General features: G+C 47.1%; 2 protein-coding genes across 2 annotated transcripts; both read right to left on the minus strand.

Annotated features, from left to right (window-relative positions):
- Positions 1-611: 611 nt before the first annotated feature.
- Positions 612-1,582, minus strand: LOC132575830 (olfactory receptor 1F1-like). Its single transcript, XM_060244518.1, has one exon. It carries the CDS (start codon positions 1,578-1,580, stop codon positions 612-614), a length of 969 nt encoding a protein of 322 aa, XP_060100501.1. The 5' UTR covers positions 1,581-1,582.
- Positions 1,583-13,024: 11,442 nt separating this feature from the next.
- Positions 13,025-13,993, minus strand: LOC132575832 (olfactory receptor 5AP2-like). Its single transcript, XM_060244519.1, has one exon. The coding sequence runs from the start codon at positions 13,991-13,993 to the stop codon at positions 13,025-13,027; it is 969 nt and encodes a 322-aa protein (XP_060100502.1).
- Between the last annotated feature and the right edge of the window lie 5,741 nt (positions 13,994-19,734).

Consider the following 19,734-nt stretch of genomic DNA (forward strand, 5'->3'; position numbering starts at 1 on the left):
GTTTCAGTCCCCCGTTTCCTTTGTCTCTGCTCAGCTATTGAATCTGTCTTCCCTACCGCTTCAATATGTCCTACTATAGAAGAATGAAGAAGAAGATAGAAGATATTGGATTTATATCCCGCCCTCCACTCCGAAGAGTCTCAGAGCGGCTCACAATCTCCTTTCCCTTCCTCCCCCACAACAAACACCCTGTGAGGTGGGTGGGGCTGGAGAGGTCTCTCACAGCAGCTGCCCTTTCAAGGACAACCTCTGCCAGAGCTATGGCTGACCCAAGGCCATTCCAGCAGGTGCAAGTGGAGGAGGGGGGAATCAAACCCGGCTCTCCCAGATAAGAGTCCGCACACTTAACCACTACACCAAACTGACTCTCCAGTTAATAGCACAGTTCACATAGCTCACACAGAGCATAGTGAGCTTTGCTCACTGTGCTGGATTCCTCGTCTGATGAAGTGTGCTTAAGAGCACACAAAAGCTGACGTTCTAGATAAAAATGGGTTGGTCTTCAAGGTGCCACTTGACTCCTGATTTGTTCAACCGCTTCAGACCAACACGCCTGCCCGCTTGGATAGTTCTGAAACTACAGAGCTCTCGGGAGGAACACAAAACATCTCTCACTTGCTCCAACTTGCATTGTTATGAAAACACAGAGGCTTCCTCTGAGTTCCCACAACCTTCTTCAGGGCCCCTTTCACCTCCTTGTTGCGAAGGCTGTAGATGAGGGGGTTTAGCATGGGGGAGACCATGCAAAACATGATGGAGACCAGAGCAGCAGTCTCTGGGGAGTCACCCGCGCTGGAACGGTTGTAATTAATTAGTCCATTTCCGTAGTAAAGGACAACGATGATCAGGTGAGAAGTGCAGGTGGAAAAAGCTTTGTGCTTGCCGCTGGCGGAGCGGATCTTCAGGACGGAGGACAAAATAAAGGAGTAGGAGAAAATAATGAAGAGGAAGGGTCCCCCACCCATAACGTTGCTCGCTGTGCGAATTGCTATTTCATTGATGCGTGTATCACTACAAGCAATTTTCAGGAGTGGGGGGGCATCGCAGAAGATGTGAGGAATCTGGTTGGCTCCACAAAAGGACAACGTGGTAATGAGTGCTGTATGGAGAGCGGAGTCTAGGAAGCCCCAGACCCAGGTGGCAAATGCTAGGATGGCACACACCTTGGGGCTCATGAGGCGAGAGTAATGCAGAGGTTTACAGATGGCAGCATAGCGGTCACAGGCCATGACGGCCAGCAATGCAGCCTCTGTCGCCGTGAAAGAGGCCAGGAAGAACAACTGTGCCATGCACTGGTTGTAGGAGATGGTCTGTCGCTGGCGCAAGAAGTTCACCAGGATCTTAGGGATTGTGACAGAGGAAAGGCAAATATCTAAGCTGGAGAGATGGCTGAGGAAGTAATACATGGGGGTCCGGAGGCTGGAATCCAGTTGAATCAGAGTAAATATCATGAGGTTCCCCAGCACGGTGACCAAGTAAATGGCTAGGAATGGCAGGAAGAGGTAGATGTGCCTGTTGGGAATGCCGGAGAAACCCAGGAAGACGAACTCCATCACTTGCGTCTGGTTCCTCCCTCCCATTGAGAGCTCAGAACTCACCTGCAAGGAAAAATAGTCCACTGAGAGAAAACATCTCCCACAATATGTGTATTTGTGATGCATCCAGGCAGTTGAACCTCACTCATATTAAAATCATGTGGACAAAGTAGGATTAGAATAATAGAATAGAATCATAGAGTTCAAAGGGACCTCCAGGGTCATCTAGTCCAACCCCCTGCACAATGCAGGAAACTCACAAACGCCTCCCCCTAAATTCACAGGATCTTCATTGCTGTCAGATGGCCATCTAGCCTCTGTTTAAAAACCTCCAAGGAAGGAGAGCCCATCACCTCCCAAGGAAGCCTGTTCCACTGAGGAATCACTCTAATGGTCAGAAAGTTCTTCCTAACTCCACTCCCAAACTCCACTCCACTCTTTTGATTTAATTTCAACCTATTGGTTTTGGTCCTATCTTCTGAGGCCACAGAAAACAATTCCACCCCATCCTCTATAGGACAGCCCTTCAAGTACTTGAAGATGGTGATCCTATCACCTCTCAGCCGCCACCTCTCCAGGCTAAACATCCCCAGCTCCTTCAACCTTTCTTCATAGGACTTGGTCTCCAGACCCCTCACCATCTTCGTCGCCCTCCTCTGGACCCGTTCCAGCTTGTCTGTATCCTTCACGGGATCTTCATTGCTGTCAGAGGCCATCCAGCCTCTGTTTAAAAACCTCCAAGGAAGGAGAGCCCACCACTTCCTGTGGAGGAATCCTGTTTCAACCCCTCCCAATTTAGCATCATCAGCAAATTTAATAAGCATTCTCTCTATTCCTTCATCCAAATCATTTATAAAGAAATGGAACAGTGAATCCTGTTTCACTGTTCCATTTCTTTATAAATGATTTGGATGAAGGAATAGAGAGAATGCTTATTAAATTTGCTGATGATGCTAAATTGGGAGGGGTTGTAAATAGAGTAGAAGACAGAAACAGGATACAGGATGACCTTGACAGACTGGAAAACTGGGCTAAAACCAATAAAATGAATTTTAACAGGGATAAATGTAAAATCCGTATAGTCAAAGCGATGGTATTCCCAGTAGTAATGTATGGGTGTGAGAGCTGGACCATAAGGAAGGCAGAGCTCAGAAGAATAGATGCATTTGAGCTGTGGTGCTGGAGAAGACTCTTGAGAGCCAAGACTGTTCCCTGGAAGGTCAGATGCTGAAGCTGAAGCTCAAATACTTTGGCCACCAAATGAGAAGGAAGCACTCCCTGGAGAAGATCCTGATGCTGGAAAAGACAGAAGGCCAAAGAAGAAGGGAAAGGCAAAAAATCAGATGGCTGGACAGTGTTATTGATGTAACAAAAACAAATCTGAACAGGCTTTGGAAGATGGTGGAAGACAGGAGAACCTGGCGTGACTTTGTCCATGGGGTCGCAAAGAGTCGGACTCGACTGTGCGACTGAACAACAACAAAAATGAAAAGCTCTGCATTTAGGTAGGAAAAATCCAATGCATGGTTATAGGATGTGAGAGACTTGTCTTAGCAGTAGTATGTCCAAAAATTATCCAGAGGTCTTAGTGGATCGTATGCTGAACATGAGTCAGAAACTCTTTTGATTTAATTTCAACCCATTGGTTCTGGTTCTACCTTCTGGGGCCACAGAAAACAATTCCACTCCATCCTCTATATGACAGCCCTTCAAGAACTTGAAGATGGTGATCTTATCACCTCTCAGCCATATCCTCTCCAGGCTAAACATCCCCAGCTCCTTCAACCTTTCCTCATAGGACTTGGTCTCCAGACCTCCTCACCATCTTCGTTGCCCAGCTTGTCTATATCCTTCTTAAAATGTGGTGCCCAAAACTGAACACAATACTCCAGGTGAGGTCTTACCAGAGCAGAGTAAAGCGATACCATCACTTCACGTGATCTGGACACTAGACTTCTGTTGATACAGCCCACAATTGCATTTTCCTTTTTAGCCACCACATCACACTGTTGACTCATGTTCAGTGTATAGTCCACTAAGACCCCAAGATCCTTTTCGCCAGGGGTCGTTTTGTAGAAAAATAGGTGGTGGAGCTCATCCAGGGACTGTTATGCAGCTGCACCTACTATTCAATGGACAAGGAGGTGGGACTCTCAGAAGGAGGAGGAGGAACTTTCAGAACTACTGCTAAGGTTTCTTGCAATACTACCCCAAGTGGACACTGGAGGTGTTACTGATTTATGACTTCTCCTCTGGTTTCTTCCTCCCAGCTCAACTAAAACTGCTCTCTCCAGCATTCCTGATTATATCCTCAGTACCAAAGAGACAAGAGGTCTCTTCTCTGTCCTCCCTATCCTGGGTCTCTCTGCTGCCTTTGATGCAGCTGGTCTCTCCCTTGCCAAACTGGAAAGCCAGTTTGGTGTAGTGGTTAAGTGTGCGGACTCTTATCTGGGAGAACCGGGTTTGATTCCCCACTCCTCCCCTTGCAGCCGCTGGAATGGCCTTGGGTCAGCCAGAGCTCTCTTATCTGGGAGAACCGGGTTTGATTCCCCACTCCTCCACTTGTAGCTGCTGGAATGGCCTTGGGTCAGCCAGAGCTCTCTTATCTGGGAGAACCGGGTTTGATTCCCCACTCCTCCACTTGCAGCTGCTGGAATGGCCTTGGGTCAGCCAGAGCTCTCTTATCTGGGAGAACCGGGTTTGATTCCCCACTCCTCCACTTGCAGCTGCTGGAATGGCCTTGGGTCAGCCAGAGCTCTCTTATCTGGGAGAACCGGGTTTAATTCCCCACTCCTCCACTTGCAACTTCTGGAATGGCCTTGGGTCAGCCAGAGCTCTCTTATCTGGGAGAACTGGGTTTGATTCCCCACTCCTCCACTTGCACTTGCTGGAATGACGTTGAGTCTGCCATAGCTCTCGCAGAGCTGTCCTTGAAAGGGCAGCTGCTGTGAGAGCCCTCTCCAGCCCCACCCACCTCACAGGGTGTCTGGTAAAAGAGATTGTGAGCTGCTCTGAGACTCTTTGGAGTGGAGGGCAGGATATAAATCCAATATCTTCTTCTTCTTCTTTAGGAGTAAGGCTTTCATGACATTCTCTTCAGTTGGTTCTCTTCCTATCCTTAATGGCTGCACACTGTTTCGGGTGGTGGTGGTAGTGGTATCAGTATGCTGATGACACCCAGCTCTATCTGCTTATGGACGACCGACCGGTCTGCGCCCTGCAAAACCTGGATCGGGCATAACAGGCTGTGGCTGAGTGGCTCAGACTGAGTGGACTGAGGCTAAATCCTGCGAAGACAGAGGTCCTTTGCTTGGGTCGTGGGGGACCGGGGGGGGAATCCCCCTGCCAGTTTTTGACGGTGCGCTGCTGACGGCGGCGGACAGGGTCAAGAGCCTGGGGTTACTGTTGGAGCCTTCCTTAAAGATGGAGGCTCAGATAGCAGCCACTGCCAAGTCCGCATTCTTTCATCTTAGGCGGGCAAGGCAGTTGGCTACCTTCCTGGATCGCGACGACCTAGCAACAGTGATCCATGCTACGGTCACCTCGAGGTTGGACTACTGCAATGCCCTCTACATGGGGCTGCCCCTGTGCCGAACTCGGAAATTGCAGCTGGTGCAGAATGCCGCGGCCCGGCTGTTATTGGGCCTCCCAAGATGGGGGCACATTCGACCGGGTCTTCGGGCTCTGTACTGGCTCCCAATAATATACCGAGTTCGGTACAACGTGCTGGTCATCACCTGGGACCTTCCTACCTGAAGGACCGTCTCTCCCCACATGTTCCCCAGAGAGTACTGAGATCGGGAACTCAAAATCTTCTCGCTATCCCTGGGCCAAAAGAAGCCCGCCTAAAATCCACTAGAGACAGGGCCTTCTCTGTTATGGCCCCTACATGGTGGAATCAGCTGCCGGAGGAGGTGAGGGCCCTGCGGGACCTTGTTCAGTTCCGCAGGGCCTGTAAGACAACCCTCTTCCGGCTGGCTTACACCTAGCTTACACCTAACTGATATGGGAAATTAAATGTAGCTTTACCAGATTCCTGCTATATACCCGTATTTTTCGCTCCATAAGACGCACCTGAGCATAAGACGCACCTAGTTTTTAGAGCCGTTTGTGTGAATTTAGAGGCATTTGTGTGAATTTTTTGCAGTATTCGCTCCTTAAGACGCACACACTTTTCCCTCCACTTTTTTGGGGGGGGAAAGTGAGTCTTATGGTGCAAAAAATACTGTATATATTGTTGTACTGTTTAATGTTTTAAGGTTTTAAATGTTTTGAATGTTTATATATTTAAGTGCTAGTTTACTTTTATGTTCGACTATCTGTTGTGAGCCGCCCTGAGCCACCTTCGTGGGAAGGGCGGGATAGAAATCATAAATAAATAAATAAAAATAAACTAAAAAATTCACCTCTTGTTGTTTTGTTTGTCTCTGGGTTGCTCCCAGAGATGTGGCCCTGCCCCTTTCAACGCTTTCGTTATGCACTGGGTCTAGATCGGAAGGAATGCGCGTGTGCACAAAACCTTGTACCCAGAATTAAACTTTGTTTGCCTTAAAGGTTCTAGTCTTCTTCATTTCAGTCTCACAACATTCTGGTGATGTTGTGGCAAGGACAAAATGAAGGAGTGTAGGGAGAGATCTTGGAGCTGTGGTAGATAACTCACTGAAAATGTTGAGATGGTGTGCGTCTGCAATAAATAGGGCCAACGCTATGCTGGGGATTATTAGAAAGGGAATTGAGAACAAATCAGGCAGTATCATAATGCCCCTGTATAAATCGATGGGGCAGCCTCATTTGTATTGTGTACAATTCTGGTCACCGCACCTCAAAAATATATATATTATAGTATTGGAAAAAGTCCAGACAAAGACAACTAAAATGATTCAAGATTTGGAAAACTTTCCCTATGAAGAAAGGTTTAAACGCTTGGGGCTCTTTAGCTTGGAGAAATGTGGACCAAGGGGTGAGATGATATTACAAGATTATGCATAGGATAGAGAAGGTAGAGAAAGAAGTCCTTTTCACAATACAAGAGCTCGTGGACACTCAATAAAATTGCTGAACACTTCTGTTAAGATGAATAAAAGGAAGTCCTTCTTCACCCAAAGGGTGATTAACACATGGAATTCACTGCCACAGGAGGTGGTGGCGGCTACAAGCATAGCCAGCTTCAAGAGGGGATTGGATAAACATCTGGAGCAGAGGTCCATCAGTGGCTATTAGACACAGTGTATTGTAGGAACTCTCTGTCTGGGGCAGGGATGCTCTGTACTCTTGGTGCTTGCGGGGGGGGCACAGTGGGAGGTTTTTTGGCCACTGTGTGACAGAACGTTGGACTGGATGGGCCTTTGGTCTGATCCAACATGACTTCTCTTATGTTCTTATGTTCTCAAGTCAGAGTGAGCTCCTTGAAAGAAGAAGCAGCTGAGAGAAGAACGGCCCAAGGTCACTCACAAGATCAGTGTTGTCTGAGTATCAGGATGCAAGATTATGAGATCCTGCTCTGACGTTGTGGCTAGTACACAGCACTGGCTTTCAACAGGAGGGGGAGGGGGAGGAGTTGAAGTTGGATTTATACCCTGCATTTCACTTGGAATCTTGGAGTGGCTTACAATCTCCTTTCCTTCCCCTCCCCACAACAAACACCCGGTTAGGCAGGAGTGGCCGAGAGGTCTCTTGAGCAGAATAGCCCTGAAAGAATTTGCGACTGACCTAAGGTCACCCGGCAGCTGCGTGTGGAGGAGGAGGGAGGGAATCAAACTTGTTTCTGTAGAGTCCACCAGTCTTAACAGCTACACTGAAGGAGAGGACACCCAGCGCTGCCTCAGAACTTTCTCCCTCCAGTCCTTCCCTTTTAATTGCCTGTCTGAGATTTCGACTCGTCTTTTCAGACCTAATACATTTTTTGCAGTCTGTACTTTTCTTCCTTCCTTCCAGTCTCTCTGTCTCTACTCTCTGTACATGATTACTGTTACACTAAAAAAAGCACGAATCACTCGCCTTATCAGACAGCACAAATGAGAGACAAGTCCTAAGGTGCAATCCTACAAAGAGTTCCATTCTTCTAAGCCAAACAATTGCAACTTATTTAGAAGTGTACAACTCTGTTCTGGATTGTTCTGTAAGAAGCTTCTGTCACAGGTATGACCAGGAATTTAGGGGAACAGTTGCTGGCCTTGGCCAAAAGACCATGGAAGATGTTTCTGCAGCTCAGAAGCAGAGGTGGCCTGCTCTCTCACCCAAACAAGTTGTAGACCCAGAATGGAGTTGCCTTGGGAAGGGCTAAGAAACAAAGGAATAGCATAATAACGGGGCCCTTGGTCCGTTAGAAACAGTCTAACCCGTGTCAGGGGTTTTTAATTACACTTAGAAGCAGCTCCTTGTTTGAGACCTGCTTATCTTTAGGTACGATATTCAGGCAAGGTATTTTCTCTGGACTTGTGTAATTGGTCTCCTGCAATTATCTATGTAGCAGAGGTGGGTGGTGTAGTTTTTCAGGACGTAGTCAATTCATAAGAAGAAGATAGAAGAAGAAGATATTGGATTTATATCCCGCCCTCCACTCTGAAGAGTCTCAGGGTGGCTCACAATCTCCTTTCCCTTCCTCCCCCGCAACAGACACCCTGTGAGGTGGGTGGGGCTGGAGAGGGCTCTCCCAGCAGCTGCCCTTTCAAGGACAACCTCTGCCAGGGCTATGGCTGACCCAAGGCCATTCCAGCAGCTGCAAGTGGAGGAGTGGGGAATCAAACCCGGTTCTCCCAGATAAGAGTCCGCACACTTAACCACTACACCAAACTGGCTCTCATTCCATGCATCACACCTAATTTTATCCATCTCTTTATGTCCCTCTTAGTCCCCTTTTCCTTCCCACTTACCATGGATGACTAACCAAGGAGGAATCCCTTCTCCAGACTCTCAGCTCTGTCTTGCGAAGAGAAATCTCATGGTCTTTTTGCTGTCTTTGCCACCCAATCACAGGATCACATTGTGCACAAAGCTGGAAGCCGCAGACGGCGGGGAATGGTCTCTCTCCATCTCCAAGGCCCAGAAGGAGTCTCTGCAGCCGGCCTTGTGTGAAGCTGAAGTTGCCTTCATTGGCCCTGGGGGATTTGAGGAGGCTGTTGGAGGGGAAATGATGGTGTCCCTGGGGAAAGCTCAGGGAATTGGTCCCCCCTGAATGGGCTTTAACCCTCTTGGGGGCTTGACGGAGCCGTGCACAATGGATGGTGCCTTGAAATAAGTTTCCTTAGTGAAAACTGTACATGACATGAGGTGGATTTTGAATAGGGAGAAGGATGATCTGGAAGAGAGATAGGCAGACACTCGGAGCTCTTCCCAGGAGCACACATTTTTGCAACTAACTAATTGAAATATCTTGGACACAGACTTCTCATATCCAATGAAACATTCAAGACAGAATGACTTTTCTTTTGCTTGTGTGGTTTAAGCAGGTCGAGTCTAGCTGACAGGTTAGTTTTCCACTCCTCCTGGTCTGCGCCCCCTTTGAAGGGCTGTGTGGTGGAATGGGAGCCTGCCCTCAGTCCTTGCAGCTGTGCAGCCGTCTGTGGCTAGTAGCTCCCACTGCCACCCCCACTCCCAGTGGGTTTAACCTTTCCTTAATATACTCCTTAATTCATTGCCACCACTCACTGAATTTGGCAGAGTGACAGTGAGACCCCTCTGGCTGAATCTCCTTTTTTGGAGGTGAAATCTCCAATCTTTGGGGTGCTCCTGTAAAGTTGGCAACCCAAAAACAGGCCTCTCCTTTCTCTTCCCAGGGTTTCGTTAACTTTCTTGGTAATGTGCAGAGTGAGGGAGACTAGGTGGTCAGAGCATGACAATGGTTATCTATCATCTATCTACATCTATCTGTCTGTCTGTCTGTCTGTCTATCTATCTATCTATCTATCTATCATCGTCTGTCTGTCTGTCTGTCTATATCTCCAGGAACGATAGTTCATATCCAAAACAAAATCGAACCCGTTCTTTTCATCGTTGGGGTACAGTTTAAACGTCAATATGTTTTTTGGACCATAGTTGTGTTGTGCATTGGATGGTCTTTCTTCTGTACCATTGATTTGTTATTCAAGACTAAAAATTGTATTTTGTGGATTACACAGAGAATTATTTTGTACACTGAGTTCATTTGTCATTTTTCTTCATTCTCCAGGTGAGGGCTGTGTCATTGTACCCTGCTGAGGTCGCTTGCTTCCTGCTTTTGTCCCCATTGTGGAGAAAGACTATACTTTTCCTAGGTAGATGCTGCAGGGAGGAGGGAGAAGATGGAAAACTGAAATCAGATAAATTCCCCTATAGAAAATACCTGCCTTGAGGTGCATACTCTATAATAAAACCAGGCCAGCCCCTCCCCCTACAAAAAAAATGCCACAAGCTCATGCTGATGCTAAACACCACAAGGGTGGTATGACAGGAAAAGGTGCCAACAATGCACTGCAAACAAAAGGAATGATGTGCTTCAATGTCTGTGTGACCGTCATCATGCTCCCCCTGCACCCCCCTCCCCCCCATTATTCTTCCTTCTCAACATTCTGGACCTGTTTTAGGGCTTTGAGACACCCCAGACATGAGGACACACACACACACACACATATGTGGGGGGAATGGACAGCCGGTGTCTGTTTCAGCTGCAGGTTGGATGAGAAGACAGCAAGTGTGAAGACGTGAGTGAAAGCCAAGGTGGGTGGGTGGGGGGGGAGGCTGGCTTCAGAGTGGGGTCTGCCAGACCCAGGTTTTTGCTGTGGAAGCAGACTGAGTGATTTGGCCCAGTCACAGACTTTCAGCCTAACCTAACTTACAAGGTTGTGCAGATCAAAGCGGGGAGAAGAGAATGATGGAAACTGCTTTGGTCTCCCCACCACCACCAGTGTGAAGAAAGATTGTCCTTCTCCTATGTAGAAACTGCAGAGAGGGGGAAGGCAATGGAAAACTGAAATAGGGACACATAAAGGAAAGGAGATAAGGTTGCCAACACCAGGTTAGGAAATTCCTGTAGATTTAAGGGATGGGGCTTGAAGAGGAAGGAGACCTCAGACAGATACAATGCAATTTCCTCAAGGGGGACCAACTGTTGCCAATCTCCAAGTGAGGGCTGGAGACCATTCAGAATTACAACTGCTCTCCAGACGACAGATATCAGTTTCGCTTCAAGTGTGTGGGAGGAGTGCAGACCTTCACTTGGGTAGGTGGAACACAGCAAGGATGGGGGAGGCACTTGCCCAGAGCCTCTTTCTAGAACCCGTTGTATTTTTCTTCACAACGGGCCTTATCACTAGAATATCTTTGAACATTTATATGGACCATATAGACACAGAGAACAACTGTACGAATTGCTTCCGGACCATTCCTGGCAGCAGGAATTGGAGGGGCTTCCATGACAGCATGTGGAGGTTCCTTTTCTCTCCCCCACCTCTTGTTCTTCCACTCCCTCCATCTGGGAAGGCCTTTTCCTCTCTCTTTCTTGACTTGCCTGAGCTTAAGGCAGTGTAGCTCTCATGGGTGCCTGCCTTTCCCATGTTGCCTTGGACTGTCTCCCACGGTACTCTGTCACACCCACTGTCTTACAAACCCCAACCCCGCCTCCCCCCCCCCCCCGCCCAGTTTGACATTCTTAGAACCCATTTTTGGTTTTCTAGTAACCATGAAGAATAAAGCATCGATGAGAAAAGGGGCTTCATGACTGATCCTGTCTTCCGGGCTTCTTCTTCCGGAGGGGGAGCTGCTGTGTTAGGCAGTGGGCAGAAATACACACGGGTCTTGGGACATGTCAGAAGCTCACAACATTTTATTACAACATAAGCTATTCCTGCATCCTTCTACGGACACAAAGCGTGAGTGTTGTGTGCTCTTCCCTATTAATTTAATTTAATTTTTTTTTTTTTATTTAGCACTATCCCGCAAGAGGGCTCAGGGCGGTTGACGACATTAAAAACCACATCCAATCCAAACAGTGTCATAATTACAAGATTTAGATCAAAAAACCCACATCTTTGCCAACAAATCATAAAACCACATATAGGCTGGAAACATTCAGCATTACTTGAGCACCTAGTACGGCGCTGGGGGAAGCGATGACTTCAGGCAACATCCGCTGGATCAACTAAAAACCTGGGGGAAGAGCTCTGTCTTGGAGGCCCTGTGGAACTTGGATAAGTCCCACAGGGCCCGGATCACCAGCGGGAGCTCATTCCACCAGGTAGGGGCCCAGACTGAAAAGGCCCTGGCCTTCGTTGAAGCCAGCTGGGCGCCCTTAGGACCAGAGATCATGAGAAGATGTTGCATAGTGGACCTCAGAGCCCGGGGGGGCGGTGCTCATATGGGGAGAGGTGGTTCCAGAGAAATGCAGGCTCTATTCTGTAAAGGGGTCTTAAAGGTAAAGAGCAGCGCCATGATTTGGATGCGAAACTCAAGGGATAGCACCAGATGCATCCACACCCATATAGAAGAAGACGGATTTATATCCTGCCCTCCACTCCAAAGAGTGTCAGAGCGGCTCACAATCTCCTTTCCCTTCCTCCCCCACAACAGACACCCTGTGAGGTAGATGAAGATATTGGATTTATATCCCACCATCCACTCCGAAGAGTCTCAGAGCGGTTCACAATCTCCTTTACCTTCCTCCCCCCACAACAGACACCCTGTGAGGTGGGTGGGGCTGGAGAGGGCTCTCACAGCAGCTGCCCTTTCAAGGACAACCTCTGCCAGAGCTCTGGCTGACCCAAAGCCATTCCAGCAGGTGCAAGTGAAGGAGTCGAGAATCAAACCCAGTTCTACCAGATAAGAGTCCGCACACTTAGCCACTACACCAAAGTAGCTCCCCATATAGGCCTCGATGCTAATAACCGAGCTGCTGCATTCTGCACTCCATAGATAAAGAGGCATTCAAGAATACTCCCAAGCTCTTCACCTCTGTCAACGGCACAGAGTACCATCGAAGGGTGGGAGCCTGATCCCACTTCCTGCTCCCCCCCCCCACCAATTACAGGATTTCCATCTTAGTTAAATTTAACTTCAATGGGCTCTATTGCAACCAACCAGTCACAGTTTGCAAAGCCTCGCCCAGTTCATCAGACGCGGAGTTCGGGCAGCCATCCGTAAGCAGATAGAGTCAGGTGTCAATGGCATGCGGGTGACAACCCAGCCCATATCTCCAGGCCATCTGGGTGAGGGGACGCATGTAGATGTTAAACAGCATGGGGGAAAGATTGCCCTCTGTGGCACACCACAAGGCTATTGTTCTTTCGTTCTTTTCATTCTTTTACCTTTCTTGCAGTTTTAATTCTTGACTTAGGCTTGGTGTGTAGTGCATTGCTTATGTTTCCGTATCCCAGTTTCCTTTGTCTGCGTTCAGCAATTCAGTCTGTCTTCCTTACCATTTCAATATGTCCCACTATTGTAAAATAACAGCTCAGTTAACGGTACACTTAGCAAAGTTCTAAAGCTACGTAGCTCTCATGGGGAACACAAAACGTTTCTCACTCGCCCCAACTTGTAGCGTGATGAAAACACAGAGACTTTCTCTGACCTCCCGCAACCTTCTTCAGGGCCCCTTTCACCTCCTTGTTGCGGAGGCTGTAGATGAGGGGGTTCAGCATGGGGGACACCATGCAATACATGATGGAGACCAAAGTGTCAGTCTCCAAAGAGTCCCCAGCGCTTGAATGGTTGTAGTTAACTATTGCGTTTCCATAGTAAATGATGACAATGATCAGGTGAGAAGTGCAGGTGGAAAAAGCTTTGTGTTTCCCAGTGGTGGAATGCATCTTCAGGATGGAGGACAGAATTAAGGAGTAGGAGAGAAGGATGAAGAAGAAGGGTCCTCCAGCCACAAAACAGGTTGTTATGTGAGCTGTTATTTCATTGACGTGTACATCACTGCAAGCAATTTTCAATAGTGGGGGGATATCACACAAGATGTGAGGAATCTCGTTGACTCCACAAAAGGACAATGTGGTGCAGAGAGCTGTATGAAGAGCAGAGTTTAGGGCTCCCCCGATCCAAGTGGCCAAGGCTAGGATGGTGCACACCTTGGGGCTCATGAGGCGGGAGTAATGCAAAGGTTTACAGATGGCAGCATATCGGTCATAGGCCATGACGGCCAGCAGTCCAGCCTCTGTCCCTGTGAATGAGCCCAGGAAGAACATCTGGGCCATGCACTGGTTGTAGGAGATGGTCTGTCGCTGGCGCAAGAAGTTCACCAGGATTTTGGGGACCGTGACGGAGGAGATGCAGATATCTAGGAAGGAGAGATGGCTGAGGAAGTAATACATGGGGGTCCGGAGGCTGGGATCCAGTTGAATCAGAGTAAATATCATGAGGTTCCCCAACACGGTGACCGAGTAAATGGCTAGGAACGGCAGGAAGAGGTAGATGTGGCTGTTTGGAACGGTGGAGAAACCCAGGAAGATGAACTCCACCACTTGCGTCTGGTTCCGCACTCCCATTGAGAGCTCAGAACTCACTGTGGGGGAAAAAAAATCTTAATCAGAATGGTGCTTTGGGAAATAAAAGATATGCTATAGTCAGTATGAAGATTCCAGAATTCCTTATGCCTGTTTCTTGACCTTTCTTTACCTTTGGGCCTATGTGACCACAAGCACCCCATCTCCCAGCAAGGAAGAAAGCACATAAACAATCAATGGAATTTTATGCAGATTTCTGCCTTTGACACCAAGACCCCAGACCCTAAAGTTAACATTTAACTACTCAGATCCTCTGCCATAAAATGTAAATAGCCCCCTTTCCTCTCTAAAATGTAAAAGTGTATGCTATCCTGTTATCCATCTGGAAGTGTAAATAAATCCTGTATCCTGCTGTATTAGTACATCAGTAACATCTCAAAACGTCTGACGATGGGGACGTCTCCTTCGCAAAGAATTTCTTGTGAGAGGTGCCAAACGTAATGAAGTCGTCATCGAACAGGGTGACTTGTTTGATCTTTGCCTATAAAAACTGTACAAAATGTCTGTTAGACGTCCCCCTTTGAGCAGTTCAGCAGAGAGTTCATTGCTCGTTGACAGCAACTAGGGGCACCTCAAGAAAGTCTTGTTTTTATGTTTGTCTGTCTTTGCTTATTCCAGGGTTTGTTTATTTTCTGTGTTTTTGGGGAATTTAGATAAGCATCAAGTGAAGTTATTGTTTTATTTAGGACCAGCGCCAGCCCTGGTTGCTGGTCCAAGGTGTACTAGCTGATGTTACAGAAGGTTGTACTTAGGAATAAACTTTGACTTTCTTAAGATAGTAGCCCCGTGGTGCAGAGTAGTAAAGCAGCAGTACTGCAGTACTGTGGTCTGAACTCTCTGGTCACGACCTGAGTTCTATCCCAGCGAAAGCTGGTTCAGGTCGCCGGCCCAAGGTTGACTCAGCCTTCCATCCTTCCGAGGTCGGTCAAATGAGTACCCAGCTTGCTGGAAGGAAAGTGTAAAAGACTGGGGAAGGCAATTGCAAACCACCCCTTCAAAAGTCTGCCGTGAAAAGGTGAGAGCAACGTCACCCCAGAATCGGAAACGACTGTTGCTCGCACAGGGGGCCTTTCCTTTCCTTTCCTTTCCTTTCCTTTCCTTTCCTTTCCTTTCCTTTCCTTTCCTTTCCTTTCCTTTCCTTTCCTTTCCTTTCCTTTCCTTTCCTTTCCTTTCCTTTCCTTTCCTTTCCTTTCCTTTCCTTTCCTTTCCTTTCCTTTCCTTTCCTTTCCTTCTTAAGATAGTCTTCTTAAGAGAGCCAGTTTGGTGTAGTGGCAAAGTGTGCGGACTCTTATCTGAGAGAACCGGGTTTGAATCCCCACTCCTCCACTTGCAGCTGCTGGAATGGCCTTGGGTCAGCCAGAGCTCTCTTATCTGGGAGAACCGGGTTTGATTCCCCACTCCTCCACTTGTAGCTGCTGGAATGGCCTTGGGTCAGCCAGAGCTCTGGCAGAGCTTGTCCTTGAAAGGGCAGCTGCTGTGAGAGCCCTCTCCAGCCCCACCCACCTCACAGGTGTCTGTTGTGGGGGAGGAGGGGAAAGGAGATTGTGAGCTGCTCTGAGACTCTTCGGAGTGGAGGGCGGAATATAAATCCAATATCTTCATCTACCTCACAAGGTGTCTGTTTTGGGGGAGGAAGGGAAAGGAGATTGTGAGCTGCTCTGAGACTCTTCGGAGTGGAGGGCGGGATATAAATCCAATATCTTCATCTACCTCACAGGGTGTCTGTTGTGGGGGAGGAAGGGAAAGGAGATTGTGAGCCACTCTGAGACTCTTCAGAGTGGAGGGCGGGATATAAATCCAATATCATCATCTTCTTCTCTTTTTTTTCTTAAGAGGGTCTTTTCTTTAAGTTCACCCAGCACGATCCTTTGAAAGAGCCTTTGGTGTGTAGGGCTAAAACAGTAGGAACCCTTTATATACTGCACCATCCCCTTTCCTGGTCAGAAAGCACCTACCAGAGCAATAAAGTTTCATTCCACACTCCCCTGCAAGGAAAAATAATCCCCTGAGAGAAGACGTCTTGCACAATATGTGCATTTGGGATGTCCCCGGGCAGTTTGGATCTCACTCATATTACTGCCAAGTAGAAGAACTACCCCATGTGGATACTGTTTGTGTTACTGATTTATGACTTATCTGGTTTCTGACTCCCAGCTCAACTAAAACTTCTATCTCCAGCATTCCTGATTATGTCCTCAGTACCAAAGAGACGAGGTCTCTTCTCTGTCCTCCTCACCCTGAGTCACTGATGCCTTTGATGCAACCGCTCTCTTGCTTAGATTTGTGCTTAAAATCAAAAAGGCGGCAGAGCAGTTTTTAAACTAAATCTTGGGGGAAGGCCGACAAGAGATGAAATGTCTCTGGTTCGGGAGGACTCGTCTCAAAGAGATGAAGGGTTGGCTGCTATTTTTCTACCGGGTAACGGACCAGAGTTGTCCACTGTGAAGGTGACAAACAGTATGGACTGTCTGCCAGAGTCTCGAGGTGGCAGGAGGAAGGTGGCGGGCCTAGCTTGCCTGGGAAATTATAGATGTTTGTATGCAAATGCTAGAAGTGTTCGAAGTAAAATTGGTGAATTGGAATGTTTAGTGTTGGGAGAAAACATAGACATTGTGGGAATTTCAGAAACTTGGTGGAATGAGGAGAATCCGTGGGACACGGTGATTCCTGGATATAAGTTATATCGGAAGGATAGGGAGGGAAGGGTTGGAGGTGGGGTGGCTCTGTATGTCAAAGAGGATATACGGTCCAGTAAGACTGAGGTCAGAGAATTAGATTCACTTTTAGAAATGCTTTGGGTTGAAATAGAGGGCCCAAAAGGAAATTTAACTTTGGGAGTTTGTTATCGCCCACCAAATCAAAAGAGAGAGGATGATTATAATATTATGGAAGGCTTAAAGATAGCGGCTAAATGTAAAAACTGTGTCGTAATAGGTGATTTTAACTACCCGCAGATTGATTGGGTCAATATGTGTTCTGGTCGAGAGTTTCTTGATGCCCTCAATGACTGTGCTATGGAGCAGATGGTCTCAGAATCTACCAGGGTGGGATGATCCTGGATTTGGTCCTAAGTAATGCCCAAGACTTGGTGAGAGATGTAAAAGTGATTGCGCCACTTGGGAGCAGTGACCATAATCTTATTGATTTCACCGTTTGTATAAACAGGGAGTTGTCCAAAAAGACCGCCACAACCACGTTTAACTTTAAAAGGGGTAAATACACTGAGATGAGGAGGCATGTGAGGAGGAAACTGAAAGGAAAGGTACATACGGTCAAAACCTTGGGGAAGCTTGGAGACTATTTAAAACTATAATCCTAGAAGCTCAGATAAAATACAAACCACAAGTTAGGAAAGGCACAAACAGGCATAAGAAAAGGCCTGCATGGTTAACACACAAAGCAATGGAAGCTGTAAAAGGTAAGAAGGACTCCTTTAAGCGGTGGAAAACCAGTCCAAGTGAGATTAGTAAAAGGGAACACAGGCAGTGGCAAATCAAATGCAAGACTGTGATCAGGCAGGCAAAAAGGGACTATGAGGAGCATATAGCAAAAAACATAAAGACCAACAATAAAAATTTCTTCAAATATATTAGAAGTAGGAAACCAGCCAGGGAGGCAGTGGGGCCCTTGGATGACCATGGGGTAAAAGGATTACTGAAGGAGGATAGGGAAAAGGCTGAGAAGCTAAATGAATTTTTTGCCTCCGTCTTCACTGTGGAAGACGAGAACTTTTTGCCCACCCCAGAACCACTAATTTTGGAAGGGGTGTTGAAAGACCTGAGTCAGATTGAGGTGACAAAAGAGGAGGTCCTACAACGGATACACAAATTAAAAACTAATAAGTCACCGGGTCCGGATGGCATACATCTGAGAATTCTGAAAGAACTCAAAGTTGAACTTGTGGATCTTCTAACAAAAATCTGTAATCTTTCATTTAAATCTGCCTCCGTTCCTGAGGACTGGAAGGTAGCAAATGTCACCCCCATCTTTAAAAAGGGTTCCAGAGGAGATCCGGGAAATTACAGGCCAGTCAGTCTGACTTCAATACCAGGAAAGTTGGTAGAAAGCATTATCAAGGACAGAATGAGTAGGCACATTGATGAACATGGGTTATTGAGGAAGACTCAGCATGGGTTCTGCAAGGGAAGATCTTGCCTCACTAACCTGTTACATTTCTTTGAGGGGGTGAACAAACATGTGGACAAAGGAGACCCGATAGATGTTGTTTACCTTGACTTCCAGAAAGCTTTTGATAAAGTTCCTCATCAAAGGCTCCTTAGAAAGCTTGAGAGTCATGGAGTAAAAGGACAGGTCCTCTTGTGGATCAAAAACTGGCTGAGTAATAGGAAGCAGAGAGTGAGTATAAATGGGCAGTCTTCGCAGTGGAGGACGGTAAGCAGTGGGGTGCCAAAGGGCTTGGTGCTGGGTCCCATGCTCTTTAACTTGTTCATAAATGATTTAGAGTTGGGAGTGAGCAGTGAAGTGGCCAAGTTTGCGGATGACACTGAATTGTTCAGGGTGGTGAGAACCAGAGAGGATTGTGAGGACCTCCAAAGGGATCTGTTGAGGCTGGGTGCGTGGGTGTCAACGTGGCAGATGAGGTTCAATGTGACCAAGTGCAAAGTAATGCACATTGGGGCCAAGAATTCCAGCTGCAAATACAAGTTGATGGGGTACTTCTTCACCCAAAGGGTGATTAACATGGGGAATTCACTGCCACGGGACGTGGTAGTAGCTACAAGCATAGCCAGCTTCAAGAGGGGGTTAGATAAATATATGGAGCAGAGGTCCATCAGTGGCTATTAGCCACAGTGTCTCTGTGTGTGCGTGTATGTGTATGTATGTATGTATATATATATATATACATACATATATATATATATATATATAAAATTTTTGACCACAGTTCTTAAATTGTTTTTATTGGCTATGTGCCATAATAATAAATAATCTGAATCTGAATACACTGCGTCTAGATCTGAAGGAGTGTGTGTGCACAAAAGGCTTATATCCAGAATTAAATTTGTTTGCCTTATAGCAGGGGTGGCCAACGGTAGCTCTCCAGATGTTTTTTGGCTACAACTCCCATCAGCCCCAGCCATTGGTCATGCTGGCTGGTGCTGATGGGAGTTGTAGGCAAAAAACATCTGGAGAGCTACCATTTGGAGAGCTACCCTGCCTTATAGGTGTCCCTTTAAGACTCAAAGTTTGTTCTGCTGCTTCAGACCAACACGGCTACCCACATGAATGAGTCTAGATGAGTTCTTCAAACTACATTTTCTCCCGCTCATCCTCAGAGTACTTCCTGTAGGTTCTACTCTCCTTCATTTCGTCCTCACAAGATTCCTGTGAGGTTGTGGTGAGGATGAAATGAAGGAAGGTAGATTTACATAAGTCACACTGAGCTCCTTGAAAGAAGAATGGGATAAAACGTCCAGCTTAGAGAGGAATGGCCCAAGGTCACTCACAAAACTCAGTTGAGTATCTGGATGCAAGTTTGTCAGAGTCTCCCACTAGGCTTTCAACACCAGGAGGAGTAGGAAGAGGAGGAGGAGAAGGAGAAGAAGGAAAGAAGAAGAAGAAGAAGAAGAAGAAGAAGAAGAAGAAGAAGAAGAAGAAGAAGAAGAAGAAGAAGAAGAAGAAGGAGAAGGAGAAGGAGGAGGAGAAGGAGGAGAAGGAGAAGGAGAGGAAGAAGAAGGAGAAGGAGGAGAAGAAGAAGAAGA

Source organism: Heteronotia binoei, chromosome 8, assembly GCF_032191835.1.
Source record: "Heteronotia binoei isolate CCM8104 ecotype False Entrance Well chromosome 8, APGP_CSIRO_Hbin_v1, whole genome shotgun sequence".
NCBI classification, from domain to species: Eukaryota; Metazoa; Chordata; class Lepidosauria; order Squamata; family Gekkonidae; genus Heteronotia; species Heteronotia binoei.